Here is a 27,616-nt window from a genome sequence, read left to right on the forward strand (position 1 = left end):
AGGATGAAGAACAGATCCTCGAAATAGAAGCGAAAAAGGGCAAATCACTCGTCGATGCATACGAAGGTGGGTCCTAAAAGTGGCGTGATAGTAGACGTGCGTCTTCTTGCTTCCGTAACCTCTCCGCTGGAAAATGTCACGAGCTTCCGGAGCTCAATTGCAAGAAGGAGGTGTTCGCCAACTTTTAGTATGTCGTCGTGATTGGAGCGCCCGCGTTGTTGTTGTCATTTTCGGCTTCCCCACTGGCGTGCTCCCCGAAGTGTGGACGGGGTAGTTGTTGCTGCGATTGCTGGTCCGGCCGCTGCATGTAAGGAGTACTGTACGTAGCCGACTGATGGCCGTACTGACCGGCATACTGCCCATACTGTCCGACTTGCGGAGATGAGTAAGGCGTCGAGTCCTGGAAAGTCTGGTACTCCGGGTAAGAGTGCGGTTGGCCGCTCATATCTCGTTGGTAAGATTGCATCATTTCCATACTTGGGGGAGCCGTTCCTGGTGGTTGAGGAGGTCGCACATTAGGAGGGTAGTTGAGGTCTATAGATATCAGTATACACACAGAAAATCGAGTACAAGGACGCTTACAAGAAACTCCTAGCCCATATGGGCCATGAGGAGGTGGCATGCTTCTCTGCCCTTCTTGCTGTGACAAATAGCTTTGAGACTCCGTGCTTTGCATCACTGGGGTTCGTTGATCCTGGGGCTGGGCGTTCTGTCCGTTCATATTGTCGTAAGATAGGCTAGAACGCAGAGGTGACGAGGCCGTTTCTCCACTTGTTCTGCGAAATCGATCATGGCCTGCTAGAGGCCGCGGTGGCTGGAAACCAGTCGGCTGGTAGTTTGGCCTGTACATGCCCCGAGGACTGTCCATGACAGGCCGTTGAGCGAAACTGAAAGCAGTCATGTCAGGTCCTGAAATTGGAGACATGGTGTCAGTAGCAGATCTTGGAGGTGTGAATGCAATTGAGCTCAAGCTCGGATTCAAAGCTGTCGGACTGCCATATGCATCGGAACGACGGAGAGTATCCAAAGTTAGGGGTCGCATATGACCGGATTGATGCAATCCTGCTGCACCAAATGAGGCTGGAGACGCACCCGGAGTAGCCCCTGTGGAGACTGGACCAGTAAAGGTGCCATGCAGACTTGGAGTCATATCAAAATTCTCAGGCAATGCTCGAGATCGCATCATCCTCTCACGATCTTCCACGTTTAGCCTCTTCAGCTTTGCTCTCCTATTCATAGGTTAGCTGCATACAGAAGGAGAGAAGTGAGTATCTGGATTACCTGTTCTGGAACCACACTTGAACCTGCCTTGGACTCAAACCAGGGATTTCCCTAGACAGTCGCTCACGATGCGCCGCATCTGGATGAGCTTGCCGCGCAAACTCACTCATCAGGAAACGAGTCTGATTGTGAGTGAGTCTAAGTGAGAAAAGTTAGTGATGAAGACAAATTTGAGGGATCCATATCAAACATACCTGAAGCGTTTCATCTTGCGCTTTTGATTTCTCAGCTCAGCTGCCGAAAGGTTCACTGACTTCCCTTCGTCGTCCTCTGCTTCACCGACAGCATCTTGGTCGTCCTCTTCGGCATCATCTTCGTGATCTTCGATTGCCTCAGACTTAGGACTGTTTTTGGAGTTCGGACTGTGTGTGATTGATGCATTATAAGCTTGCGATGCAGGATTGGGATGAGAGGTTGCCGACTGTTCAGGTCCTTGCTGAGGATAAGATGAACCTGATATTCCATGTGAATGATACTGGGAACTCAGAGGGTATGGTGATGTTCGGTAGGATCGCAACGAAGACCCTGACTGAGCATTGAACCGCTGATCGGGTTGCGCTTGCGCATTGGGTGGCTGAAAGTGCCCGCTTTCAGGGTAGCTTTGCCCGAAGCTTGAGTGTGTTTCCTGTTGGTCCTGCCAACTGGGTATCACTGGCTTGTATTCCTGGCCAGACATGCGAGGTGAGCTGGGAGGTGATGGTGGCGCAAAAATCCTTCCCTGAATCATTTGACTGTAGGAGGTGCTCTAGCTATTGTCGATGCTGGAGGGTAAGAAAAAAAGATTGCCTTTGCAATATGGAAAAACCCAAACGCAATGAACCAGAGCTGATCACGACAGAGCGCCCAGCGTTCAATTTCGAAAAAAGTTATCAAAAGTAAGCAAAAGCAGTTTTGGTCGAATGTCTCAAGTGGAGGTTCAAGAGATATAGGGCCAAGAACTAGATAGCCCAGAGAAAAGGCGGAAAGTGTCCGGTCAAGGGATGGGTCATCCGTTGATCGACTACTGTATCTAGTTTTACAGCTGCTGATGTATATGCTTTTGTGACAGCTTTGCAAGAATATGACGCGCGATGCCGGGGGAGGAGTTGGATATTTGATAACACACGTCTCACCACACTGACCAGCCAACACCCGTAAAGCTAAAAGTAGGCAGGTCAAGTAAAGGTCGCGGCAGAACCGGGAAAGATCAACTACTCTCGCGATGATGGCCTTGATAGTCTTGCCCCGATGTAGAGCTCACCGCAAAGGCCTCGGAAAGTAGGTCTAAACGAGGGAAATGAGACTAGTAGATTAGCAGTTGCGCAAGCACAGTCCTTGACTCGTGCAGCCGTCAGAATCTCGCAGAGCAGGGAGAATCAGATGATATTGACCCTGAACAATGTGGGGTGTCAGCACGTGTGTCGGGCCAATGCGGCAGTCAAAGAGCTGGCCAGAACGGAAACATCGTGGACTTGAAAAGTGGCGTGCGCGGTTATTCAAGGGGAGGAGGAGAGGAACAACGATGAGTGTATTGTAATCTCCTCAGCGGGGAACGTTTCGTTGCAACTTGACTTTTCCTGACTATGGTCCTTGTCATAAGATCCAATCAAGGAGGGAGAAAGTGCGGGTCAACTCTTAGACAATGTAGGGTAGGGAATCTTGCCCATGACCAAACGGAGATTTATTCCACCTGTTGCAATTGTCTTAAGACTTGGACCAGCAGATTCCGAAACTCAACGGGGACATAGACCCTTTCATCGGCAAGGCCAGAACAATGCCATGCCGGCAGACGACCCATTGACAAGCATATTTCAGGAGGAGGTGGACCCTGTCATGTTGCAATGTCTAATGCTACTGGTTGGCTGCAGATACAGCCGTTGGTAAACCGCCTTCCAGTAACGGAAGAGGCGCCTCGATGGCGCGTGGGTTGCGGGGGTAGGGTGGAACTAGTCGCATTCAGTGACATGCACACATTGACGCCAAGGTGACCCGGTGATGTACGCCTCACCATTTCTCATTCAATAGTCTCCTGCAGCCATGATGGTTCGCAGATTTTCGCCTTTTCCCCCTTATTGAGCCTACATTCTTGCAAAGCATCGAAGGAAACAGGATAGTGGAGGGGGGTGTGGAGGGGGCAAGAAACCAAAAAAGAAAGGTGTGCGACGGCGCTGAACGCGCGTAGCAACAAAACCATACATACCTTTTGGCGTCCACTGCACAGGAAGAGCTCAATTTCGCCTGATGAATCCCCGCTGTAGCCTGACGCTTGTTAGGAGCTCGGACGGCTCTCGCCATCGGGTCTTCCCATGATGCAGGGGCTTCCAAAAGGCAACGCTGACCAATCGAAGGTAAGATATTGTAGTAATTCGGAGCATTTCCAGAAGATCTCATATCCTCCGATCGACATTCACCTCATACACCTTTAGCGGGCCGCCCCGAGCTTGTCAGGACGGGAAGGTTGTTGTCGCAGTTTTCCTTTCTTCTTGTTTGAGTTGCAGTTGCAATCGCATGATGTTTATCTGTCTTGTGTATCTAGAATGTAGACTGGGAAAGCGCGGAGCACCTTCTTGTTGCTGTTGTTCAGTAGGATTAGACTCCGCAGCATGTGCCCTAACGTCTACTGCAGCAAGCCACTGCCGAAGGGTGAGCCAGGCGCACATTCTCGGCGCTACCAGCAAAAGAGCTGCTGTTGGCGATCGCCGGTCAGGGAGACCGTGCCATTACCGTGGGTTGTTCAGTGCACATGGGACAGTCAAGCACAGGTGGTTGTGTTCTTTCACTCATACCGAACCCGCTCAAAGCACCGACGGCCCGTTAGACGCCACGTGCAAGGCTAAAGGTTACGGCAGCGGGCTATCCGAGAAAGCAAAGCAGAACCGTTGCCAAGTCTAGCGGGACCTTTTGGACGTTGGATATCAGCCTGTTGTTTCGAAAATTGTAACAGATCTCTAAGCGGAATTGCCGTGGCCATGGGTGACGGCTCGACATTTCTCCAGCTCGGAAGCTGGGACACAATTCCTAAGTCGCGCGTGCCTTGCGCTGCCGGCCAAGGCGTTGCGTTGCGGGTCCTGTCAACACTGCGGAGGTCGGGTTCCTGAATAGCTTTGAGAAATTGAGACGGTTGGTTTGATCGCCGCATGGATCAGTTTAAGCGACCCGTTGTGGTATTGGCCGTGGTCTGAAATGGTTCGCCAAGCCATGTGGAGTCTTACCGAGGACACAAGCATCAATTTCCGGTGAGATATGCGAGATAGGACTGTAGTGCCCTTGCTATCGCATCGATCGGGGGAATACACTGTACAAAAGTTATCCTTGCTTGCTACCATATGTAGAGGTAGGGCATAAATCTGAGAAGCGCACACCCACCACCATCGGCTTTCTTCGGAAGAATATAACGAATCACATATACGTGAGTCTATAGCACTGTGTATGTAAGAGGAAGGAGAGTGGGCATCAAGGTATATCGTGTGCATAGGATTGACTTTTAGTTGCCAATAGTACAGCTATCAAGCTGTAGTAGGTTCGGTTACCGGTGGGTCTGCCCCAACACCCTCGCTAGCTTTGACAGTAACCTCTTCTGTTTTGACTGCATCTTCGAGACTTTTCCCGGGCTCGACTCTGTCAAGAATTTTGATAGCTGAGCGTGTTGCAGCGCGTAAAGCTCTCCAAGTTTTGTTGGCCTTGGCAGCTTCGAGTGAATGCTTCTCCTCGTCTGTCATGGCCATCTCGAGATCAAGCTCGTCGTTCTGAATACCTTTGACCAGATCTTCGATGGACGGTGCGGTAAACCTGAAATTTCATGAGTTCGAAGCTTATCAGATAATTGAGAAAGTTTGTGTTTACCTCGAAGGATCCCTTAGCCGTTCAAGACCTTTTACATTGTCCACTTCTGCCAGAAAGGAGACATCAATGGCACCGGCTGGCTTGGCTTTCATGCGTTTGTTGGTTGTCGCTTGCTTTGCACCGGCCTGGGATTCTGCATTTTCTTTGGGCGTGACAGCATCCTTTACGATAGAGGGACAACTTTCCAGCTTCCAGCGCACCCAGTTCTTATCACGTGCGAGGACAGTCTCAACCATGCGATAATAGTATTTGCCTTCTGGTCCTGATTGTAGGAATTCGGCGATGGCTGACCTTGTTGCAAGTACCCATTTCTCCTTAATCGTAGCATCAGTAAGAGGCTCAAATGGTTGTAATGAATATACTTACGTTGTCTTCACTAAGGGTGTATCGGTATAACAGAGCCTTATTCGAGGATTTGCCGCTTGTCTTTTCGATTTCTGCCCACCTCTTCTTAGATCGCTCGGTCAGAGAGAGGAGAAAATCGATCAGGATAAGGCCCTGCACAAGGATATGTCGTTGGAATGCCAGGTCGCTCATCTTTGATATACTTGTATTAGTTGTGCGTTTGCCTGAAGTGATGCCAATCTCATACCTCCAATTCGAAAAGATCCCGACTGGTGAGGTATTTGGGATTGTAATTATTCGCGTAGTGGTCCCCAGTCTGCTGTCCATATTTGCGCTTTGTTCCTCTTTGAGAATCTACGCCTGATTTGGTGACAATCACGGGCGTGGCCTTGAACCTGGCAATTGTCCTCTCAAGGCTTTCCTTGAATGGACCGAAGTTCTCGTCGTTGAATAATCTCGTCGGCTCTGAGAAGTCGTTCTGCAACCGCCAAAAGACCGGATAAAGCTTACTGTTCTCATTCTTTTTGGCCTTGTCTTTCGTGTCCGGTTCGTCATTATCTGCAGGCTTTGTGCTCTCATCTACACCTACCATAGAGTCGGATGGAGGACTGTCTGGAATCTCCTGTTCAAAAGAGGTTACATTCTCGGTGTGAAATTCGCCACGCAGATTTACAGAGCTCTTGTCTCCCAAAGGAAAAGTCTGGAAGAGGTAAAAGAAGATTCGACCACAAAACACAGCATCCTCTGCCCGCGACAGTCGCTTTAGCAATTCGTTGCACGACCGCAGTAGCGCGAGATTCGTTTTGTGGAAATCCTGCTGCACAAGTCGCTCCCGTCTAGATTCAAGGTAATCAAAAACTACGCGACAGCCTTCGGTCGTCTGACTGTCAAGTAGCTCTTCGATTAGATAGAAGGCCAATATAGGTTCGCATTGACCCATTTCTCTGCATAAAAGCAATAGATCCAGTAGATCCCATATGCGAACAAATTCATCATCATTTATGCTTGTCAAATTCTAGGAGAAGATTAGTGAAATAACAATGCGCGGAAGGAAGCTCGCTCACTAGAGTTTCATAGAAGATCTTTCTTGCTGCAGTCTCTACCACAGTGAATCTGTGAGGATCCGATTCGCCGTGAAAAACGTCCTGACCCAAGGAGCCCACATCATTTGCCAGATCTGTCACGGGCAAAGGCGGCTCGACAGTATGGACTTGCTTGATCTCTCGGGCGCGGCTCAATAGGTTCCGCAGCTTTGTTGAGATAGCATCCACCGATGGAGGCATTGGCAATGCATCTGCAGCCATGTTGCACCGCGAGCGCGTGTCAAGGACGACCCTCGGACAGGTATTTAAAAGGTGGCCTATTTCGATGCCGATAGCCTTGACAAACCTATTTGATTGATGCTGAAATGCGAATATAGGTATAATTGATTGTAATCCAGGTATTAGTGATGTAGTTCACTTTCAGACACACCAAACGCCAAGGTAGCGAAAGAGGACAACATGATTCAAGGCCGAGGGTCTGTGATGATCATACGAGTAAGAAACAAGACGCTAGTCCTGAAACGTGAAATGAGCCGTGAAACGCGTCAACCCTCGCGTGTCACTATAACACTCGAGTCGCTTTGAGCATTGTTCTATGACCTCCTCCTTGGTTTGAAATTGAGCAATACATTACTATCTACCACAAAGATGCCTGCAGCTGTTTCTCCCATGACCGGAGTCGAGTCAGGCAATGCCCCAAGAGATGATTTGGATGGCCTGTTCGACGATCTCCTGCAAGAAAACTCCAATGCCAACAATACAAATGCGAACCCTCACTCCAATGATATTGACGAAGAAGTCAAGATCACCAAGAAGCGCAAACCCGTCGCGAAGCTAGATGAGAATCGGTGAAGAAAACTTAATACTATATTGATATCTTGTCTGACCAGGCGACATACAGTTTATTGTCAGCGGCTGGTATCCCAAAATTGCGAAAGATATCAAAACAAAAGTTCAAATTTCGCGGCAAAGGTCATGAAGTCAGTATCAAAGGACCACGACTCAATAATATATACTTATACTGCCATCAGTTCACCGATATGGCCAAGTTGCTCAATACATACCAGTTGTGGCTGGATGATATGTTTCCCAAAGCCAAATTCTTAGACGGTCTTGCCATGGTCGAGAAGCTTGGACACAAAAAGAAGATACAAATATACAGGAAGGAATGGATTGATGAGGGGAAGCCTAGGACAATCGAAGACGATCTTGACGACCTTATTGGCAGTCGCGAAGAGCCCGCAGTCACTACGCAGAGCAACGGCGCAGATGCCCAAACAGAACAAATCTTCGAACCGGACGAGGACGAATTGGATGCATTGATGGGAGCGGCTCCTGTACAACACGAGAAAACAGCAGCAGGACCGCAGCAGGAGCAGGAACCTGATATGGACGAGCTGGATGCATTATTAGCGGAGCAGCAAGAGGCCGACACTGGTCAAAAGAGTTTATTCCGGGGGCCAACGCAGGCTGATAATGATTTCGCGGACGAGGAAGAAGCAATGGCTGGGATGGAATGGTGAAACCAGACGAAGCGTCAACTAAAAATGATAATGACATGTACTATAATGACCCTGAACAACCTCATGTACCCCGTCTATAATGAGATTGAAGTGGATGGAATTTACCTTACCTTAGTGAAGCATTGATAAACAGCTTGACGTCATCGGTCGAAATGTCTCCGTCCACTTCATCCTCCGTCCACTTCATCGGCTTCCAGTCCTTTGACATCGACATGCCTCAAACGTAGCATTACGGTGACTGTCCAATGAGAAGAATGGAGTCTTTAAGTCATGCATTGGAAAAGCTGCGCATGTCAGATGCAGCGCCACAAGGGATAGATGGAATATTAGATCAATCAAAGCCCAGAAAGCGCGCGAAAAAGTCTCCAGAGGACGTCCGCTCCAGGCTCGCAGGAGAGTTTTTAACGCCATCGACAACTTTCAGCACTGAATGGCTCGATCGCCTGCAGCAACGATGGGATTGTCATATCAACCAAGAGGACCTTTTTGAGATAGCTCCCACTCAAACTCGCACCATAATTCGCTTCACTCGTGAGGGGCTTGAGGGTCGTGTCACTGGGTATAAAGAGGTTACCGTGCCCGCCAACAGTGCCACTGCCAAGAACTCGACATCTCTGTTGCGCAAACCTGCAAACCGTGCCGAGTTCGTGCGAGGCGCCGCGGGATACTTTCCTTTTGCTCCCGGTGGACTAGATGCAGTTGAGGCGACTGCTGCTGCTGAAGAACAGCTGTTACTTGGCAATGCAAGTAATGATGGTGCACAGAAATTGAAGAGCCTTGATCGAGTCATCAATTTTGGCGCTGAAGGTGCTTTACTTGAACTTCCACCCGGCTTTGCTCGAGGACTTGATCTGAAGAAGCCAGCTGCAACTGACGAAGCCAATGAGGTAGAAAAAGTACTCGAAGAAGCACCAGCCGATCCTGTCACCACCAACGTTGACCATGCTGAAGACGCTCAAGGACCTAACGAAGAGGGTGACGCCGAGGATGACGAGGAAATTGATGACCTTCTACCAGTCGAGTTCCCTGCCCTTGCGGCGCGCGGACAGCTTGGTCTTTCGAGCGGCAAGCGTCCAGGACACGAATGGGCTCACATGGTCGACGTGAACAAGCCTATGACTAACTTTCGTGATCTTGTTCCGGATATGGCACGTGAGTATCCATTCGAACTCGATACTTTCCAGAAAGAAGCAGTCTATCATCTGGAGAATGGAGATTCTGTCTTCGTGGCTGCACATACTTCTGCAGGAAAGACGGTCGTGGCAGAATATGCTATATCTTTAGCTGCCAAGCACATGACAAAAGCTATATACACATCCCCTATAAAGGCACTGAGCAATCAGAAATTCCGTGACTTTCGTCAGGAGTTTGATGATGTTGGTATCTTGACTGGTGACGTGCAAATCCGCCCCGAAGCTAGCTGTCTCATCATGACGACGGAAATTCTACGCAGCATGCTTTATCGCGGCGCCGATTTGATTAGAGACGTCGAATTCGTCATTTTCGATGAAGTCCACTACGTCAATGATCTAGAGCGAGGAGTGGTATGGGAAGAGGTCATAATCATGCTGCCTGAACATGTGACACTTATTCTGTTGTCTGCAACTGTGCCAAACACTTATGAGTTTGCATCTTGGGTTGGCCGAACTAAGAAAAAGAACATCTATGTCATTTCTACACCAAAACGTCCTGTCCCTCTGGAGCATTTCCTCTGGGCAGGAAAGGAAATGCACAAGATTGTCGACGCCGAGAAGCGATTCATCGAGAAGGGCTGGAAAGATGCAAACGATATCTTGTCAGGCAGAGACAAGATCAAGGCGATGGAGGAAAAGCAGGCAGCCGAAGCGGCTCGAGGCGGAGGTGCGTCAAGAGGCGGGAGGGGTCAGACGCAACGCGGTGGCCCTCAAAGGGGAGGACCTCAACGTGGTGGAGCGCAAAGAGGTGGAGGTCAACAGCGCGGACGTGGTCAGCCAGCACAGCGTGGCACTGGGAACATTGCTCGTACAGGTCGTGGTGGTGGCCGAACTAGTGCAGCACAAGATCGCAACATCTGGGTGCACTTGGTACAACAACTCCGCAAGGAGGATTTGTTACCTGGCTGTATCTTCGTATTCTCGAAGAAGAGGTGCGAAGAGAACGCGGATGCGTTGTCAAACCTTGACTACTGCACAGCAACAGAGAAAAGTGCTATCCATATGATCTTGGAGAAGTCACTTGCAAGACTGAAGCCGGAGGACAGACAATTGCCACAGATTCGACGCTTGCGCGAACTGCTCAGTAGAGGAATCGCAGTGCATCACGGTGGCCTTTTGCCGATTGTCAAGGAGTGCGTCGAGATTCTTTTTGCGAAGACCTTGGTCAAGGTGCTGTTTGCAACAGAAACATTTGCCATGGGATTGAACCTTCCCACGCGAACAGTCGTCTTTTCTGGATACCGTAAGCATGACGGCCGCCAATTTCGCGATTTGCTACCCGGTGAATATACGCAAATGGCTGGTCGTGCAGGACGTAGAGGACTGGATGCTACGGGTACCGTCATTATTGTTGCCTCCGGCGCCGATGAGGCACCGCCAGCAGCACGGTTGCGACAAATGATGCTTGGAGATCCGACGAAGCTGCGTTCTCAATTTCGACTTACGTACAACATGATCTTGAATCTACTCCGTGTAGAGGCTTTGAAGATCGAGGAGATGATCAAGCGCAGTTTCAGCGAGAACGCCACTCAAGCTTTACTGCCGGAGCATGAACAGAAAGTCAAGGTATCCGAGGCCGACCTGGCAAAGATCAAGCGCGAGGCTTGCGATATTTGTGATGAAGACCTTGAGGTTGTCCACGACGCTGCCATGGAATACCAGCAATTGACCGGCATGCTACACAATGCTCTTCTGGGTACACCAATCGGTAGGAGGATGTTTCAACCAAAACGTCTTATTGTGTACAAGAAGGTGAGCGGCAAGAGTGACTCATGCATGTACAAGACTAATGAAGACTACAGGACGGCGTACGGACAGCAGGAGTCATACTCCGTGAAGGTGTCACGAAGGGTCTCAACCCAAGCATCACAGTCTTGGAAATGGGCCGGTCTAAGCCAAAGCGCAAAGATGAAGATCTGCTGCCTTATCTCGATCGAATGAGGCATCGTTTCACACCTCTGCCTCCAACAGAAGCTGAATTGAAGCTACGTGTGGTGCTGATACCGTTTAGTGAGATAGAATGCTTAACCGCAACTGTTTGCCAAGATGTGGATGTGTCAGGTGTACAGTCCAAGGAACCCGAGGCGATGAGCAGGGCCAAGGAACTGCTTCTTCGTGCCGGATCTTCATGGACATCGGCAACATGGCAAGAGATTGACTTTTCGCGCATCAAGGACATGAACATTCGTCAGCTTCTTGATGGTAGAAGCAAGGTTGCAGCTGCAGCGCAAGAAGGGGAAAGCTGTTTGGTCTGCCCTGACCTTCCGAGACACGTGAGTTTACCGATTGACTATCCGAAAAGTGACCAACGCTAACATGAAGAAAAGTTCGCTATGATGCATGACGAGTGGCTGATCAAGGAAAACATCAACCAGTTGCGGGCACTGATGTCTGACCAGAATCTTCAGCTGCTGCCAGACTACGAACAGCGTATTTCCGTGCTCAAGGATCTTGGCTTTATTGACGAGAACTCTCGAGTGGAGCTGAAAGGAAAGGTGGCATGTGAGATTCACTCTGCAGATGAGCTTGTGTTGACCGAGCTCATATTGGAGAATGTGCTCGCGGACTACGAGCCTGAGGAGATCGTTGCACTCCTCTCGTCGTTCGTTTTCCAAGAGAAGACTGACACAGTACCAAACATGACGGCGGCGCTCGAGCGTGGACAAGAGACCATCGTCAAGATATCGGAGAAGGTCAACCATTACCAGACGTTGCATCAGGTCATCTTATCGGCGGACGACTCTAATGATTTCGTAAGTCGTCCTCGCTTCGGACTGGTCGAAGTGGTGTACGAATGGGCACGCGGCATGTCTTTCAACAGAATCACAGACTTGACGGATGTGCTGGAAGGCACCATCGTCCGTGTCATCACAAGATTAGACGAGACGTGCAGAGAGGTCAAGAATGCGGCGCGCATCATCGGTGACCCGACGTTGTATACCAAGATGCAGGCATGCCAGGAGATGATCAAGCGGGATATTTGCGCGACTGCCTCACTGTATATGTGAGCGGGATTTGTCCGTGGTTACAGCAGCCCTCGGATGCAGTACATCAGCATGAGCGACATTCGGGCCCATGCCTCAAACCTTGTTCAGCACGTGGTAGCCATGTGCTTTCGAGGTACTTGGCTTTGGATCGCGAATCAATGATACGGTCCATATCAACGTATGCTGAATTACATGCCCTGCCTTATCACTATTCGCGCAGTATGTTTACATGACATGGTATGACTTGAGAACATTCTGTTCCACACAGGTATACAAATTATCTACAATGCGATCATCAGTAGTTTGCCGTGCCTTCCAATGTTGTAGCAAATCAGACTTGGCGTCCTTGTATGGACAAGTACAAGAACATTTGCTGAGAGCTCCAGGAAGCCAAATTATAGATGCACAAACGACATGGGGCTGACAAAGTCTCGGATGTAAAGTAAAAAAGTGTATGTGTAGCACGAACCAACAAGTCAAGCCCTCGACTTTTTGCAGCTGTGCAGTGCAGTGCAAGTGAGATGTTCCGAGACTCCGACTTTTTGGGAACCAAATTTCTTGTCTCTCTCTTTCCCTTGTCCCCCCACTGTGCTGCCGTTGTCAGGGTCTCCAGACAAAGCTCGAGGGCTTCTTCGTAGGGTGAAATTCATAAAACCCATAGCCTTTTGTTTTTTGGAGGAAAGATCTACGCCAGACCATCACGTCTTACAACCACTTCCAAACAGAGAGGGAAAAAAAGGGAAGGAGCAAGAACAAAACTCCGCATCAAGAAGGAGACAGGCTCCAGTAAAAGGAAAGAGCCGAAGCAGCGAGAAAAAAAACACGGCCAGAACAGTTTGACCAAGACATAGCCAAGTCCTCCAGTCGGACGAGAAGACGCGAAACCCATCGGATCTTCCATCCATCAACAGGTTCAGGACACAAGCAGCAACCATGGACGCTGCGGCATTGCGGACACGCATCCAGGCCACCCTCGACACCAACGCCGATGCCCGTCGGCAGGCGGAGTTGGACTTGCGAATTGTATGTTTATGCGCATGCAGGTGCCGAGAGATGAAGACAAGGATGAAAATGTGATGGCTGATTGTTCTTTTCTCTTCTTCGCACAGGCCGAGGACAGCGCTGGCTTTTCAGATGCTCTCTTGAATATCATCGAGGCCGACCAAGACCCTGGCGTGCGACTTTCCGGTAAGGAAGCCACCGCGTGTGACAATTAACGACCGCTGGCTTTGTTGGAGACTAACAGCCTGCTGCAGCTGTCGTCTATCTCAAGAATCGCATCACCAAGGGCTGGTCCCCAGGCGAGGAGACCACGGCGAGTCGCGCTCGCCCGGTGCCTGAGGCAGAGAAGACATCGATCCGCAACCGTCTCGTGCCAATCATCGCCGCCTCGAGTCCGCAGATCCGCGCTCAGCTCATCGCAACGCTCCAGAAGATCCTCCACTACGACTTCCCCGAGCAATGGCCAGACTTCCTCAACATCACCGTCACCCTCCTCAACACGCAAGATGCCGGTTCCGTCTTTGCTGGTCTCCAGTGTCTGCTGGCCATCTGCAGAGTGTACAGGTTCAAGATGGGAGAGATGCGCGGAGACTTTGACAAGATTGTCGAGATGACCTTCCCGCAGTTGTTGGCCATCGGGAACAACCTCGTCAACGAAGAGAGTCTCGAGGCCGGCGAGATGTTGAGGACGGTGCTGAAGGCGTACAAACACGCCATTTACGTGAGTCTCGAGATGTCTTGTCTCATCCATGGATGTTTTAGCACTTTCAACCCTGACTCCCTGATGCCAGTTCGAACTGCCCGAACACCTCCGACAACAACAAAACATGGTCGGCTGGTGCACCCTCTTCCTCAGCATTGTCGCAAAGACGCCACCTGCCAACTCGATGCTCGAAGACGTCGAAGAGAGAGAGCTGAACCACTGGTGGAAGTGCAAGAAGTGGGCATACGTCAATCTGAACAGACTCTTTGTCAGGTGTGTCAAATATAATCCCCTTTCACCATGTGAACCATCATACTGCAGGCTAACCACAGCTGTGCAGGTACGGTAATCCCGCAAGTCTGTCAAAGACCGAGGCCGAATACACCGAAGTCGCAAAGTCTTTCATCAAGGATTTTGCCCCGGAGATCCTCAAGGGTTACTTGCAGCAGATTGAGAAGTGGGTCGGCAAGCAGACCTGGCTGAGCAAGCCTTGCTTGTCCTTCACACTCGCTTTCATGGACGAGTGTGTGAAACCCAAGTCCATGTGGGATCATCTCAAGCCACACATGCCTGTCTTGATCGAGCATCTCATTTTCCCCGTGCTCTGTCAATCCGACGAAGATATCGAGCTCTTCGAGACCGACCCTTCCGAATACCTCCACCGCAAGCTCAACTTCTACGAGGAAGTGTCCGCCCCCGACGTTGCCGCCACCAATTTCCTCGTCACTCTCACCAAGGCCAGGCGGAAGCAGACTTTTGCAGTCCTCAACTACGTCAACGACATCGTCAACCGTTACGAGGCTGCCCCCGAAGAGCAGAAGAACCCGAGAGAGAAGGAGGGCGCTCTTCGCATGATTGGAACTCTTTCCGGTGTCATTCTGGGCAAGAAGAGTCCAATCGCCGACCAGGTCGAGTACTTCTTCGTTCGCCACGTCTTCCCCGAGTTCCGCAGCCCCCACGGCTTCCTCCGTGCTCGTGCCTGCGACACTCTCGAGAAGTTCGAGGCTCTTGACTTCAAGGATCCCAACAACCTGTTGGTCATCTACCGCAACATCCTCGAGTCCATGGCCGACCCTGAATTGCCTGTCCGTGTCGAAGCCGCTCTGGCCCTGCAGCCACTCATCCGCCACGATGTCATCCGTGTTTCCATGCAGCAAAACATCCCCCAGATCATGCAGCAACTGCTCAAGCTGGCCAACGAGGTCGACGTCGATGCTCTTGCAAACGTCATGGAAGACTTTGTCGAAGTCTTCGCAGCCGAGCTTACTCCTTTCGCCGTCGCTCTCAGCGAGCAGCTCCGTGATACCTACGTAAGGATAGTCAGAGAGCTGATCGAGCGCAACAGCAGCAAGGAGGAGGACGACTACGGCGACTTCCTCGACGACAAGAGCATCACAGCGCTTGGTGTCTTGCAGACCATCGGCACCCTCATCCTGACGCTCGAGAGCACTCCCGATGTCTTGGCACATCTCGAGACCATCCTGATGCCCGTCATCACCATCACCCTCGACCACAAGCTCTACGATCTCTACAACGAAGTCTTTGAGATCATCGACAGCTGCACTTTCGCCGCCAAGACCATCTCCCCGACCATGTGGACCGCTTTCGAGCTCATTCACAAGACCTTCAAGTCTGGCGCCGAGCTTTACCTTGAGGACATGCTTCCCGCCCTCGAGAACTTTGTCAACTACGGCCGTGAGTCCCTGGTGCAGCAACCGCAATATCTCGAAGCCATCGTGGACATGATCCGCACCATCTTCAACGACGAAAAGGTCGGCGGTGTCGAGCGTATCTGCGGCTGCAAGCTTGCCGAGGTCCTTATGCTCAACCTCCGCGGTCACATCGACAACTACATCCCTGAATTCATCGGCCTGGCCATGACTGTGCTGAACAACGATGACACCAAGGTCAAGAGCTACCGCATCCACCTGATGGAGATGGTGGTCAACGCCATTTACTACAACGCTGCTCTCGCACTCCATGTCCTCGAAGCCAACGGCTGGACCAACAAATTCTTCAGCGCCTGGTTCTCAAGTATCGACATCTTCACTCGCGTCCACGACAAGAAGCTCTCCATTGCTGCCATTTCCTCTCTTCTCGTCCTCCCTGGCGACCAAGTCCCAGTCACCATCCAGCCTGGCTGGCCTCGTCTGCTGCAAGGCATCGTGCGCTTGTTCCAGACTCTTCCCGCAGCCATGAAGAACCGCGAGGAAGCGACCAGAGAAGACGACTTTGGCTTCGGCGGCGACTACGAGGACGAAGAGGAAGACGACGAGTGGGAGGGTGAGGTCGACTGGACGGGCGAGGACATCGGCGAGGAGGGCGAAGACGTCAAGGACGAGAGCGCGACATATCTCGAGTTCTTGTCTCAACAAGCCAGCAAATTCAGCACACTGGGCGACGACGACGACGACGACGACGAGCTCGAGGAAGAATCCCTGCTTGAAACGCCGCTCGACAAAGTCGAGCCATACGCCATGTTCAAACAAGCCATTTTCCGTAAGTTTTGACAATCCTTTCCATGAGCTTGTAGCTGACTCCCCCCAGAACTCCAACACGAACAGCCGTCTCTCTACGCTGATCTCACAAAGACACTATCACCCGAGGAACAACAGACGATCCAACAAGCAGTCAACCAAGCCGACCAGATTGCCGCACAACAACAGGAAGCACTCGCTGCCGCAGCCGCCGCCGCCGCCGCCGCCGAGGGAAATCTGAACGGTAGCGGTTGAAAGGAAAAAAAAAACATAATTAAAACAATGGAATTTTTGTTGTTGTCTTCTTCTGAATATTGTCACGTCTCTTTCTCTTTCTCCTTTCTTCTAATTGGGATATCTGTGTGTGTGAAACCAGGAGCATTGTGGAGACAGTAGTAGCATCGTAGGAGCAGCAGGGGACAAAAGAGTAAGATCATGGAGAATGCCAGGAAAACATAAAGTTATTTTTAGAAGTAGCAAACACCCCTCAAAAATAAAGACAGGAACGACGATTTGAATATCCCTTGATACAGAATCAGACAAAAGCAACGCACAATTTCATCCAATCATGATACATCAGGACAACGGGCTCACCGTCTTCCCCTACTACGTCTACTGTCACCCCCTTTACTACTTCTCGTCCTCCTCGTCGTTCCTCCACTCCTGCTATCGCTGCCTCCTTCCCTCCCATGACTGCTTTTACTGCTCCGTGAGCCACCACCAACAGTGGCAGACGGATTAAGAGCATACGCCTCGATGTCCGGATCCAGCTCCAGCAGTTCCCTCTCGAGCGGCCAAAGCGGGCTCTCGGGCAGAACTCTAGTAGTGACGTTCGTCTGGCGCGTGCGCAGCTTCCAGATCACATCCAGCGTGCGCGGCGGCGCACGCTTGGCGTCCTCGTCGAAGAACTCGCTGTTCTCCGGGTAGTCGACGACGAGCTTCCAGTCGGCCAGCGCCTTGCACTCATAGGGCACGTCTTTGTCGTCGTCGGAGCCCGCGCCGGGCCCTTTGAACTTCAGACGCGTGCGCGCCGACGGGTGGATGTACTCGCATGTGTCGCGGAGGGGCGAGTCGGTTTCGTTGCCTGTCGATGGGTCGATGGCGTAGTACCGGCCTGGAGTGCGGGTCGTGGAGCCGCCGAGGGCGTAGATGCCGGACATGCTGTCGTAGATGCGGCCCCATGACCAGGGCCGGATGCGTTGGTTGGTGCGTTCGTAGAAGCGGTCGGTTTCGTCTTGTTGTTCCAGCAGGTAGTCGAGGTCCATGTCGAGAAAGGGCCGCACTTGGGACATCATCCATGCGAGCGTCAGGTTCGCTAGTTCTTGGTCTGTGTAGCCTCCGCCGATGTTGGAGTGGACGCCTGGGAACCAAACTTGGCGGAGACGAGTGCGGTTGCCCGGCGGTTTCTCCCATAGAGCTGGGGAGAAGGAGGACCGTTTTTCGTCGAGAGCTAGGGCTTGGAAGGCGTTTCCTATGCAGTTTGAGAGCCTTGTGTCGTAGAAACTCATCGTCTTGTTCGCTGAGGATTGGATGCCGACCTTTTCCAGCCAGCCTATCCGAGGTGTACCTAGCGAGCCTTGATTCGGACTGTTAGCTTTACAAGTTGCTTATCGTACTTGTCTCTTGTTCTTACCAACTGTGTCCCAGACACCGATTGCTTTGATCGGCACATCGAGCAGTGTAAGACCTCGCTATTGCTGTCAGTCACTAGATCGGGAAGCAATATACGGGCAGAGCAAACTTACCCTAGCGAGTTCTTCTCGATACCTCGGATCAAGAGCACTAGGCTTGTTACGAAACGGGAGGTCGGGATACTGAGGCTTATAGTCCGGATCATGCCTGTGTTGGACATCCTTGTATATCTCAGCGAAAAAGGGCATTCCCTTTTTCGTCAAGACCCCGATTTCTCCAATGAGGCCAGCGATTGCACGTGCAGTAAATGCTCCTCGACTAAATCCGAAGAAGAAGAGTTCATCTCCCAGTTCGTAGTTAGTCGCAACGAAATCGTAGCCTTCGCGTACATTTTCGCTGAGACCTTGATAATGTTGTCAATTAACTGTTCAAACAACACATGTATAACTCTATCTTACCTTCACCTGTAATGCCGCCATAGACACGATCGACGAGTCCGGCCGAGGAGCCTACTCCTCGGTGGTAATAGACAATTTGTTGTATGCCATCAGAGCTTTGAGGCCTGATGGCTCTCGATATTCGAGTCACATTTGATGGTGTGCTAATGTCTTTCAGAGCCCCATTATCAGAATTGAGCCAAGTGCCTGCGCGAGAATCAGCACGAGTTGATCACACACATCTCAACTTTACTTTTACCATCTTCAGCGACAATCAGTCGCTTATAGGGTTCGTCTTTGACCAGCGAGAGATCCCTTTCTCGTGTCCGTAAGGTATCTGCTATACTAGACGCCGGCATATATTGCTGATCGCCACCTAAATGAGGTGATTCGGTTCGCTTATACAGCAGAAGAGGCTTCAGTCAACCCCAAGCTCCAGATACGACTTTATTCTAACGACAACAACAACGACAATAGAGTGTAAAGAGAAGAGAAAGAAAAGAGCTTCTTGAAGGGGACAGGTACAGAGTACTTGTAAATGGGACCTCCTCTCCCATGCCTGTATCAATCGGGCATAGACGAGGGCAGAAGTGCGGGTCAAGGTACATGAGGCTTGGCATGAGGTGTCGCTCGATACACTGCGCTTATGCCCAACACAGACCACCTGGCACGGCGGTATAGGCCGCAGACCGCCTTTTATGTATTTCTCAACACTTGCGTTGTCAAAACGGCAGATCGTGCAAACACAGCCGATATGCCGTGGACGCTGATAAGATACTTGGCTGTCTACATTGGTCATGTGAACTATAGGAAGATTGGATTATTGATTTGCTCTTCCCTCCTCTACTCTATCTACGTTTTCACACCCGTTTAACCTCTGAAGCTTCTGGCATGTCTTCTGGCCTTGCCGTTGTAGGTGGTCTCGTCCTTGGCGTACAAGTAGTCGATCCACTCGAGCAGATCTCCAAGAGTAAGTCCGGAAGGAATGGGCTTCATGGAGCTGGCAGCAGTACCGGTGGCAGAAGCGGTGATGGTGCTGCTGAGGGCAGCAGTGGGGACCTGGGAAGCAACGGCAGAGACAACGGCGGCAGCAGAGGTAGCGGCAGCCGAGCTAGAGCTGATGGTCAGAGTTGTGGTACAGCTGGATGAGGAAGCTGTGGCAACATACGACGAAATAGCAGCAGTGGAAGAAGCGACCTGGGTGTTGGCAGCGACCGACGAAACGGAAGCACTGTCAGAACCACTGCCGGAGCCACCGACAGTGAAGTCGACGCAAGACTCATAGGTCTGGTCAATGTCGTGGGCGTCCCAGTAGTGCTGGATAACGCAAGCGCCAGCAGTGGAGCAAGTAGAACCGAGGTCAGAGGGGATAGTGATGCTGAAGCTGGTCTGGTTGGCGTAGTCGCTGTTGCTGTTGGAGGCAAAGACATCCCACGAAGCCAAAGGAGATCCAATGACAGAGTTGGTGGCGGTGTTCACAATGGAGACGTTAGCGACACCAGTGTGGGGAGCACGAATGTCTGGGTTTTGTCAGTAGAGTGATACCGCATCACTGGATCATCGTCTACTAACCGAACTTGAAGTCAACCTTCTGACCAGCAGTGTAGGTCTGAACGTTGGCAGTGTTGTCCTTGTACTTGTAACCCTTGCAAAGCCAGATGTTGCAGGCAGCAGCGTCGTAGTCGTTCTGGGTTGCTGCGACCTGAAGTTCACCCTGGATATTGCCGTAGTTGTCACCCTTTTGGTTGTTGAAGACCTGCTGACCGCAGCCAGCTTCTGTTTTATTTGTGAGAATGAGATTGTCAATTCTACGAAGCAATACTTACGCATCTCAGATCCAGGCATACGGGCCGTGGGGCTGGTGATGAATCCGTGACCATGGACAGAAGCGGCCATTCCGACGACGGCGAGAGCAGATGCAGTGTACTTCATTTTTTCGGTGTATTGATAGAAGATAGAAGTTTTAATGGCAGTAGCAAACCAGTGCTGCTGAAAGAAAGTATGAAAATAATGAGTGTAATGGTCACAGACCTGTAAAGAGCGAAACGATGCAAAGACTGCGGTAAGACTGCTGAGGATGAGGAGGAGAATTGTTCTTCAGAGGTATGGACATGGCTACTGATATACTCTCTCGCGGCTGCACAGGGGTGCAACAAACCCTACACTATCCGAGCAGTGACAATGGTCCCGTAGGAGGCCCATAGGATACAAACAACTACGTCTCACCAGGAGGAGATCTCTGCGGGTCGAAGAGTCCTTGCTAGGATCCGATCTGGGCGCTTGTCAACTCGGTTAGTCGTTGTCGATATACGACGGAACGAGGCTCTTCCACATTTGGAACGCCCCCATTGTCAAAGTCCTTTTTAATCTCGTCTAGGAGGCGGGAACAATATTTGCCGGACTCTATAGATCTTTTACTCCTGGTCTAGAGGAATTCGGATAGAGACGAAGCAATCTGAAACACTCACGATGGGGTATAAAACATGAGACAGGACGAAATGAAGTCCACTTGACAACGGTACATGAGTAGTTGTTTCACGTAGACTGTGGGCGCTCTTGCGCCAAGAACTTGGTCTCGACGAAGCGCCGCGCTCCGAGCGATTCGACACAAGTTCACTCCTTACTTCAGGAATCGATAATTATGAAGAGTCGTAGTCAAACAATATAAAGCTGTTGCATTTAACTAATCCGATCGCTACCTTTGAGCAGCTACAAACGTTTACGTCGCAGATTTATAGTGTTCATCTCTGAGCTTGAACGGTCAATCCGCTATGAATCAGGTAAGCTTACTGAAGCAGCCGGTGTACTTCTGCGTCTACCTTAGGCTCGGAGATGTGCCAGAAGAAAGACACAATCAACGTTCGAGTCGACGGTCGAAGAGGTGTACGCGGAGAATGAGACGTAGCGACTGATGGCGAGCGGCGAGTAAATCGGTCTTTCAGCTAAAGTCGCCATGCACAAAGGACCTTGTCGTCGTCTTTGTCGTGTCGAAGCATCAAAGCGCCGAGGCGGCGTCAACCTTTGTTTTATAACCATAAAAGCTGAGTGTCTTTCATCCTCACAAAAGTGTCTTTCATCCTCAACAAAAGGCATCCTCACAAAAAAACACATTGTCACAATGAGACAAAGAGTGCGATATGAACCTCGCAAGGTATAAATATTGTGACCTTTGCATTATGATCTACGACTCGATCCTCAAGACCATTTCACCAGCAACAAAAACAACAACAGCATTCTGACCTACTATGTACTCACTGCCCAACGCTCATATTGATGTCTCTCCAGTGGCATCACCAAAGAAGCTAGCAGTCCGTCCATCAAGGAAAGAAAACTCACCTCCCCCTCTGTCGTTCACTAACAGTCCCTTCGGCAAGACTTACCTCAAGAACCCTGACTTCGAGCGCAAGCTCCTCGAGGCACAGAAGGTAGGTGATGCAAGAGGCTACAAGCAAGGTACACGATTCAAGAGAAGTCTTCCTGAGATGGGACAGATCCCAATCACCCTTGACTCTAAATTGAACACTAAAGAAGAAGGTAAGCCGACTCTGTACTCGAACTCAAAGCCAGCGGAAGCCAAAGGTCTGACTCGTTCTTCCAGCGTAAGAACACCTCCTACGCCACAGTGGGATGCGTTGCCTCTCGAAGATTTGGTCTTCTGGCAGACACGCGGACTGCCCAAAGCTGGTCCACAAAAGGAGATGGTACAGAAAATGTCCAACGGCATCGAGCGCTCGCCATTCGGGTGGATCATATGCCACGATGTCGAGCCTGATGACTTTGCTAGAATTGGTGGCATCCCGAGGTTCAAAAGACGTTCGAGCTGGGAGCAGATCAACGACGAAGACGAGATGGCGCTTATGAACAGTGCGCTTGATTACATGCTTGAGTCTTAACGTGATGTACAAGCTCAGGTCAGGTAGAGGAGTGTTGCTTGTGATGTTCTTCGATTTTTAGATAAAGTTGCAAAATTGATTACACTTCATAAAATAGTTCATACCTCGATAGTGATAGACTCATCGTGCATAATGGGTGCTGCAGGTGACAACTACAAACTTTACCCTCACATAGCTTTTCTATTTTAAGACCATCGTATCATGAGAACATTTTCCCCCATAAGGTTCCGCCATCTCCCTCTCCGGAAACTCCTAATTTTCCGGAAGAGATCATGGGTTCGCTCTCCGCCCTCTCGGCTCCTTCCTCCCGCACTGCATTTTCGTTCTCGCACTAGAAAGACCTCACCATGAGGAGATACTTTACCTTACTTGATACAAACGACAGCAATTGTAGACATCGCCAACGAATGATGTGTGCACTACGCCCTACGCCCTACGCCCTACGCCTTACGCCCGGAACCTAGAATACTCTTAAAAGAATGATATGATGTTCAGACGTACTGAACCTCACAGCCTTATCTAGCAGAACCATGGATTGGCTAGCTGGACCATCCTTCCTTTTGACTTTTGCATCGAATCATGCTTTTTCACATGAAGTGGAACTGGCATCAGACTATCGAAGGAGAACGTGCCAATCCGCTCGTGCTACGGTGGTGTAATGGTTGGTGTTTCTCATTGAAAAAGACCGAGATAAAGCTTGCTCGCATTTCACAGTAGCACAGGTAGAATCGCGGGGCGGGGCGCGGGGTACCGCTGGCTGGAGCCCAGCAGCAGCAGCGTCTGGAAGGGTGTCGTGGAGCAAGGTAGGGTTTTGCCTTTCGGTTGTATGCGGACGGTGCAGATAGCTCGTTGTCCTTGGGCCGCATTTTTCTGTCCTTGAGTAGTGTGTCTTCGCCTGTGTTGTATATATAGCGATACTTGCGGTGCTGAGCCCGACCGATGCTACAGAAGGATTGGCCGAGAGAACCTACACTCCCTCGGGGCTTCTTGATGGTTCTAGCTGGCGTCCTCGCTCGCTGGCGTCCGCGCTGATCTGCGATATCTCGTCACACTGCTCCATCGTGATCAGCGCCTGCAGACAATGCAGGTCAGAGTCTGAGGCGCCTGTTCCCGCACGATGCTTGTTCATGTGAGAAAGGATTCCATCGTTCGCAAAAGTGGATGCAAAAAGGGAAGTAGATCATCCCCTCTCCTCGTCGCAGTCCTATTTGATTTGGTCGGAGGATTGCATAGACTCGGACGGGGTTGTGCATACCAAGCATTGAGCTACTGAAGACAAGACTTACGGGTCTCGAATCTGGTATGGGCCTTGGGGAGTCACAAAGTAATGTACATAGCGCTGTGGCTGCAGCTCGGAGACGTATCCTCCAGCCTCCAGAAGCAGCTCTATGCATCCTTCCCGTAGCTGAGTCTGCTGTAGCTGGATCGAAGGAGCAAATATGAGGGATCAGGCTGGTATAACACTGCTTTCCTGAGTCCTTCTCGCTTTCCAAGAATAAGGGAGAGAACAGAAGCTTAAGAATGACCTTACACCCATGCCTCCTCTCTGGAACCTTTGAACTGGGTTATTCCCTGTTTCCTCTCACTTACTTCAGTGTGCCAATGATATTTTGAGCTTAGACGTAAAGAACATTCACTGCAGAAACATAATAATGCTGCAAACGGCGGAAGAGGAAGCAAGACTTTCTCCTGGGATGCCATATGCATTCGTACCTTTCGAGACGAAAAGTCGGAAGAAAGTTTACACACTGTTTCGTGGTTGGAAAGATAGTAGCACCTACGCCTCGTCGCCTTTCGTGACCAAGGTCGAGTTCCGCATGCGGTTGGCTGGTATTGAATATCGAAATGATTGTGGAGCGCCTTGGATGGGCCCAAAGGGGAAGATACCGTATCTCAAGATCTCCGATAGCAGTACGGAGCAAGAGGAACAGGCGCAGAATGCGCAGATATTGGGCGATTCGGCATTGATCATCAAGTATCTTGTGGAAGAACAAGGACTCGAGGATCTGAACAAAGGCTTGAGTGGTGAGGACAAAAGTAAGGACTTGGCGATCAGAGCGCTGCTGGAGGACAAGCTATATTTCTATCATGTAAGTAGGCTGATGCCAGCGGATGGTAGGATGCTGACTTCGAGGATTACCAGATGCGCGAATGCTGGATTGACAATTACTATGCTCAATGAGATCAAGCATTATCAGAAGTTCCCTTCCCAATCCGCTTCTTTGCAGGTCAAATAGTGTATAAGAAGGTGGTTCGCACACTTTGTGGCCAAGGAGCCGGCAGACACACCTCTACTGAGATCAAAATGTTCAGAGAAGAAATATGGGTATCTCTGAACGAGTTACTAAATGCTGCACGAGTAGATCGGTCTAGGGATCCATTCTGGTGCCTTGGGGGTGACAATCCCACCGAGGCCGACGTGACACTTTTCGCCTTTGTCAGCTCGATTCTTGCTGGAACGAGGTGAGTTTGTCTATTATGATACAAGTTTGTACGTGGGCTGATCGAGGCCAAGCTGTCCTGAGTCTTCCGCGCTGCTCAGAAGCCTACCTGCGATAATGAATTATACGGACTTGATCCATCAGGCGTTTTTCTCGGACTACGGAGCTACTATACCTAGTCAGGTGTCTTCTGCTGCGCAACACGCAGCGATGATCTCGACGAAGCTGTGACTATTTTTTGGCTGTGCCTCGCGTAAGGAATCTCTGTGCTGCGGGTCATCTTTCATACAGCGACGGACGTTGTTTCTAGTATCTGCCCTTACGGTACCGATAATTCAGTCAGGCAGAGATAGCTCTCTGCTGTTACGTCTCTCCCTCGGACCATCGTGGATCATTATAAGCTCGTACTTTAAGTCGTGATATTCGTCGGAGTAAAAAGCCGCATGTAACCCGATTGTGCAATGATCGCGATAATTGAAAAGCGCACTCGTGTGGCCAATGCAGGTACTTACTAGTGGGATGTGGACCGATCGCGCCAGTTGAGCTGCCCCACTGATAAGTGTAATATAAATATCGTTCTGTTATCGCCTCTACTGTAGGTAAGATAATTGAACCTATTTTGTTAGAAGATCTTGGTCGCTTTACAACGATATGAGCATAACTTTCAAGCGAATCCATGCACTCATGAACCTAAAGTGCTACTCCGGACTAGTCTAGATCCAGAAGGTAATATCGAACATAAGTTCGACGATATGCTCATAACCGCCGTACCACCTCCCTATATGGTGCATAGTCTGAAGATATACTCACGCAAGTCCCTGTAGATCAGAATTGTTGATCTGCTTTATAAACGACCATGGATAGCCCACGGTTGATGCATCAAAGGTTTGAGTCTCCGAGAAACTATGCAGTTACTCAAGGTCGCGGCTTCGCTTGCGCTTCTTCTCACTGCCTCGCCTGCTCTGGCGGGAAAACCTGACAAGAGCGGTACTCGAGACTTCGCGAAGAGACAATGGAAGTCCCATATGCATTTGCAAGGGTGGGAGAGACACCCCGTCTTCCATTCCAATGCGACTACAGGAAACGCCACATTCGAGCAATACATTGACCACAAGAACCCTGATCTTGGTACATTTTCTCAACTTTACTTTTGGTCAACAGAGTTTTGGGGCGGACCAGGCTCTCCAATAGTTATCTTCACTCCCGGTGAGGTGGCAGCGAGCGGATACACGGGATATTTGACCAACAGAACTACAACCGGTGTTGTTGCCCAGAAAATCGGCGCAGCGGTCATTATTGTCGAGCACCGCTACTGGGGACAGTCGTCCCCGGTTGATGTGCTCAGCACGAAGAACATGCAGTACCTCACTCTTGAGAACTCGATCAGCGACTTGAACCATTTTGCACAGACGGTGCGTCTGCCGTTCGATCCAAGAAGGGCTAGCCGCCCCCAGAAGGCACCTTGGGTACTGATGGGTGGATCTTACAGCGGTGCGTTGTCAGCCTGGACAGCATCGACACAGCCTGGGACGTTCTGGGCATACCATGCCAGTTCTGCACCTGTACAAGCGATCTCAGATTACTGGCAATACTTTGTTCCGGTCCAGGAAGGTATGCCCCAGAACTGCAGCAAAGATGTGTCTTTGGTAGTTGATCATGTGGACGCTGTATTCCATAATGGCACAGCGGATGAACAATATGCACTCAAGGCTATGTTTGGACTAGGCGATCTCGAACATTACGACGATTTCGCTGCGGCGTTGGAGAACGGACCATGGCTTTGGCAAGGAAACCAGTTTTACCTCAACAGTGGTTTCTTTTATTTCTGCGATGCTGTAGAAAATGCTACCCCTAACGGCACTGTTCCGGGTGCGGAAGGTGTTGGTCTCGAGAAAGCACTTGCGGGCTATGCAAGCTGGTTCAACACGACCATGCTTCCAGGCTTCTGCGCTTCGTACGGTTATGCTGATTGGCAAGGCCAGTACAGCATTGGATGCTTCGACACATACAACGCCTCCAGCCCACAGTACACGGATATGTCACTGTCGAATGGTTTTGATCGACAGTGGACATGGTTTCTGTGTAACGAGCCTTTTGGGTACTGGCAAGACGGAGCGCCGTCAGACCGCCCATCAATTGTTTCAAGGTTGGTCGACGCTCAATACTGGATCAGACAATGTCCCTTGAGCTTTCCTCCAGAGGATGGGTACACCTTCGGCATAGCAAAGGGCGAGACGGAAGACGAAGTGAACAGCTACACCAAGGGATGGGACATTGCTCATCCTCGCTTGCTGTATGTCAATGGTGATTACGACCCTTGGCGAGAGGCCAGCGTCAGCTCAGAGTTTAGAGATGGAGGAAAACTGGCGTCTACTGCAGACCATCCGGTTGTGATTGTGCCGGGTGGATTCCATACATCTGATCTGCTTACGAGGAACGCACAGAGCAATGCAGGAGCTGCGACAGCTATTGACGCCGTAGTTGCTCAACTGAAGGCTTGGGTCGATGAATTTCCCAAGAAGTAGATAATACCACCATAGATGCTGAATGAGGTACTCGTTGATAGAGTAGTCAAGAGTATAATGATGAATGCACGGTGCCTTCTGTTTAAGTCTCTCTCTTGCTTTGTATCTGTCCGCTCCTTCCCCGCCATGTTCATGTTCACCGAAAGCAAGTGAGGTAAGGTAAGCTTGGCAGGTCATATGACCAGCAACATTATTGAAACATTGCACACATCCATGATCGATCTAGATATTGTTCATTAGCAGACTGTCGAATTGATAATAACCATCTACAAAGGACTCATCTTCAATCTGTCAACAACACACCTTCGCATG

At 50.4% G+C, this 27,616-nt stretch overlaps 11 protein-coding genes across 14 annotated transcripts; 7 read left to right on the forward strand and 4 right to left on the reverse strand.

Annotated features, from left to right (window-relative positions):
* Positions 1-184: 184 nt before the first annotated feature.
* Positions 185-2,008, reverse strand: AAFC00_001526 (uncharacterized protein; the record flags this gene model as incomplete). Its single annotated transcript, XM_069340729.1, has 4 exons — positions 185-534; positions 583-1,229; positions 1,282-1,419; positions 1,476-2,008. The coding sequence occupies 4 exons, from the start codon at positions 2,006-2,008 to the stop codon at positions 185-187; spliced, it is 1,668 nt and encodes a 555-aa protein (XP_069204201.1).
* Positions 2,009-4,766: 2,758 nt separating this feature from the next.
* Positions 4,767-6,752, reverse strand: AAFC00_001527 (uncharacterized protein; the record flags this gene model as incomplete). Its single annotated transcript, XM_069340730.1, has 5 exons — positions 4,767-5,049; positions 5,104-5,417; positions 5,470-5,640; positions 5,696-6,463; positions 6,513-6,752. 5 exons carry the CDS (start codon positions 6,750-6,752, stop codon positions 4,767-4,769), a joined length of 1,776 nt encoding a protein of 591 aa, XP_069204202.1.
* A 387-nt stretch (positions 6,753-7,139) lies between these two features.
* AAFC00_001528 (uncharacterized protein) lies at positions 7,140-8,014 on the forward strand (the record flags this gene model as incomplete). Its single annotated transcript, XM_069340731.1, has 3 exons — positions 7,140-7,339; positions 7,393-7,471; positions 7,523-8,014. The coding sequence occupies 3 exons, from the start codon at positions 7,140-7,142 to the stop codon at positions 8,012-8,014; spliced, it is 771 nt and encodes a 256-aa protein (XP_069204203.1).
* Positions 8,015-8,268: 254 nt separating this feature from the next.
* Positions 8,269-12,215, forward strand: AAFC00_001529 (uncharacterized protein; the record flags this gene model as incomplete). Its single annotated transcript, XM_069340732.1, has 3 exons — positions 8,269-10,959; positions 11,010-11,480; positions 11,535-12,215. 3 exons carry the CDS (start codon positions 8,269-8,271, stop codon positions 12,213-12,215), a joined length of 3,843 nt encoding a protein of 1,280 aa, XP_069204204.1.
* A 912-nt stretch (positions 12,216-13,127) lies between these two features.
* On the forward strand, positions 13,128-16,631 carry AAFC00_001530 (uncharacterized protein; the record flags this gene model as incomplete). Its single annotated transcript, XM_069340733.1, has 6 exons — positions 13,128-13,217; positions 13,304-13,382; positions 13,451-13,917; positions 13,988-14,172; positions 14,240-16,398; positions 16,447-16,631. 6 exons carry the CDS (start codon positions 13,128-13,130, stop codon positions 16,629-16,631), a joined length of 3,165 nt encoding a protein of 1,054 aa, XP_069204205.1.
* Positions 16,632-16,966: 335 nt separating this feature from the next.
* Positions 16,967-18,804, reverse strand: AAFC00_001531 (uncharacterized protein; the record flags this gene model as incomplete). Its single annotated transcript, XM_069340734.1, has 5 exons — positions 16,967-17,952; positions 18,010-18,067; positions 18,122-18,411; positions 18,467-18,652; positions 18,705-18,804. The coding sequence occupies 5 exons, from the start codon at positions 18,802-18,804 to the stop codon at positions 16,967-16,969; spliced, it is 1,620 nt and encodes a 539-aa protein (XP_069204206.1).
* A 511-nt stretch (positions 18,805-19,315) lies between these two features.
* Positions 19,316-20,377, reverse strand: AAFC00_001532 (uncharacterized protein; the record flags this gene model as incomplete). Of its 3 annotated transcripts, none has more annotated exons than XM_069340735.1 (4): positions 19,316-19,556; positions 19,614-19,965; positions 20,018-20,221; positions 20,272-20,377. In XM_069340735.1, 4 exons carry the CDS (start codon positions 20,375-20,377, stop codon positions 19,316-19,318), a joined length of 903 nt encoding a protein of 300 aa, XP_069204207.1. The 3 variants fall into 3 exon arrangements, with proteins under 3 accessions (XP_069204207.1, XP_069204208.1, XP_069204209.1); XM_069340736.1 differs by having other exon boundaries at positions 19,316-19,562; XM_069340737.1 differs by having other exon boundaries at positions 19,316-19,965.
* Positions 20,378-21,690: 1,313 nt separating this feature from the next.
* Positions 21,691-22,338, forward strand: AAFC00_001533 (uncharacterized protein; the record flags this gene model as incomplete). The annotated part of the gene is made up of 2 exons (XM_069340738.1): positions 21,691-21,870; positions 21,937-22,338. The coding sequence occupies 2 exons, from the start codon at positions 21,691-21,693 to the stop codon at positions 22,336-22,338; spliced, it is 582 nt and encodes a 193-aa protein (XP_069204210.1).
* A 1,652-nt stretch (positions 22,339-23,990) lies between these two features.
* Positions 23,991-24,520, forward strand: AAFC00_001534 (uncharacterized protein; the record flags this gene model as incomplete). Of its 2 annotated transcripts, none has more annotated exons than XM_069347930.1 (2): positions 23,991-24,428; positions 24,482-24,520. In XM_069347930.1, the coding sequence occupies 2 exons, from the start codon at positions 23,991-23,993 to the stop codon at positions 24,518-24,520; spliced, it is 477 nt and encodes a 158-aa protein (XP_069204211.1). The 2 variants fall into 2 exon arrangements, with proteins under 2 accessions (XP_069204211.1, XP_069204212.1); XM_069340739.1 differs by having other exon boundaries at positions 24,204-24,428.
* Positions 24,521-24,643: 123 nt separating this feature from the next.
* On the forward strand, positions 24,644-25,010 carry AAFC00_001535 (uncharacterized protein; the record flags this gene model as incomplete). Its single annotated transcript, XM_069347931.1, has 2 exons — positions 24,644-24,801; positions 24,854-25,010. The coding sequence occupies 2 exons, from the start codon at positions 24,644-24,646 to the stop codon at positions 25,008-25,010; spliced, it is 315 nt and encodes a 104-aa protein (XP_069204213.1).
* A 674-nt stretch (positions 25,011-25,684) lies between these two features.
* AAFC00_001536 (uncharacterized protein) lies at positions 25,685-27,304 on the forward strand (the record flags this gene model as incomplete). Its single annotated transcript, XM_069340740.1, has 1 exon — positions 25,685-27,304. One exon carries the CDS (start codon positions 25,685-25,687, stop codon positions 27,302-27,304), a length of 1,620 nt encoding a protein of 539 aa, XP_069204214.1.
* Between the last annotated feature and the right edge of the window lie 312 nt (positions 27,305-27,616).

The sequence above is a fragment of the Neodothiora populina genome (assembly GCF_041146345.1).
Source record: "Neodothiora populina strain CPC 39397 chromosome Unknown canker_contig_12, whole genome shotgun sequence".
Lineage (NCBI taxonomy): Eukaryota > Fungi > Ascomycota > Dothideomycetes > Dothideales > Dothioraceae > Neodothiora > Neodothiora populina.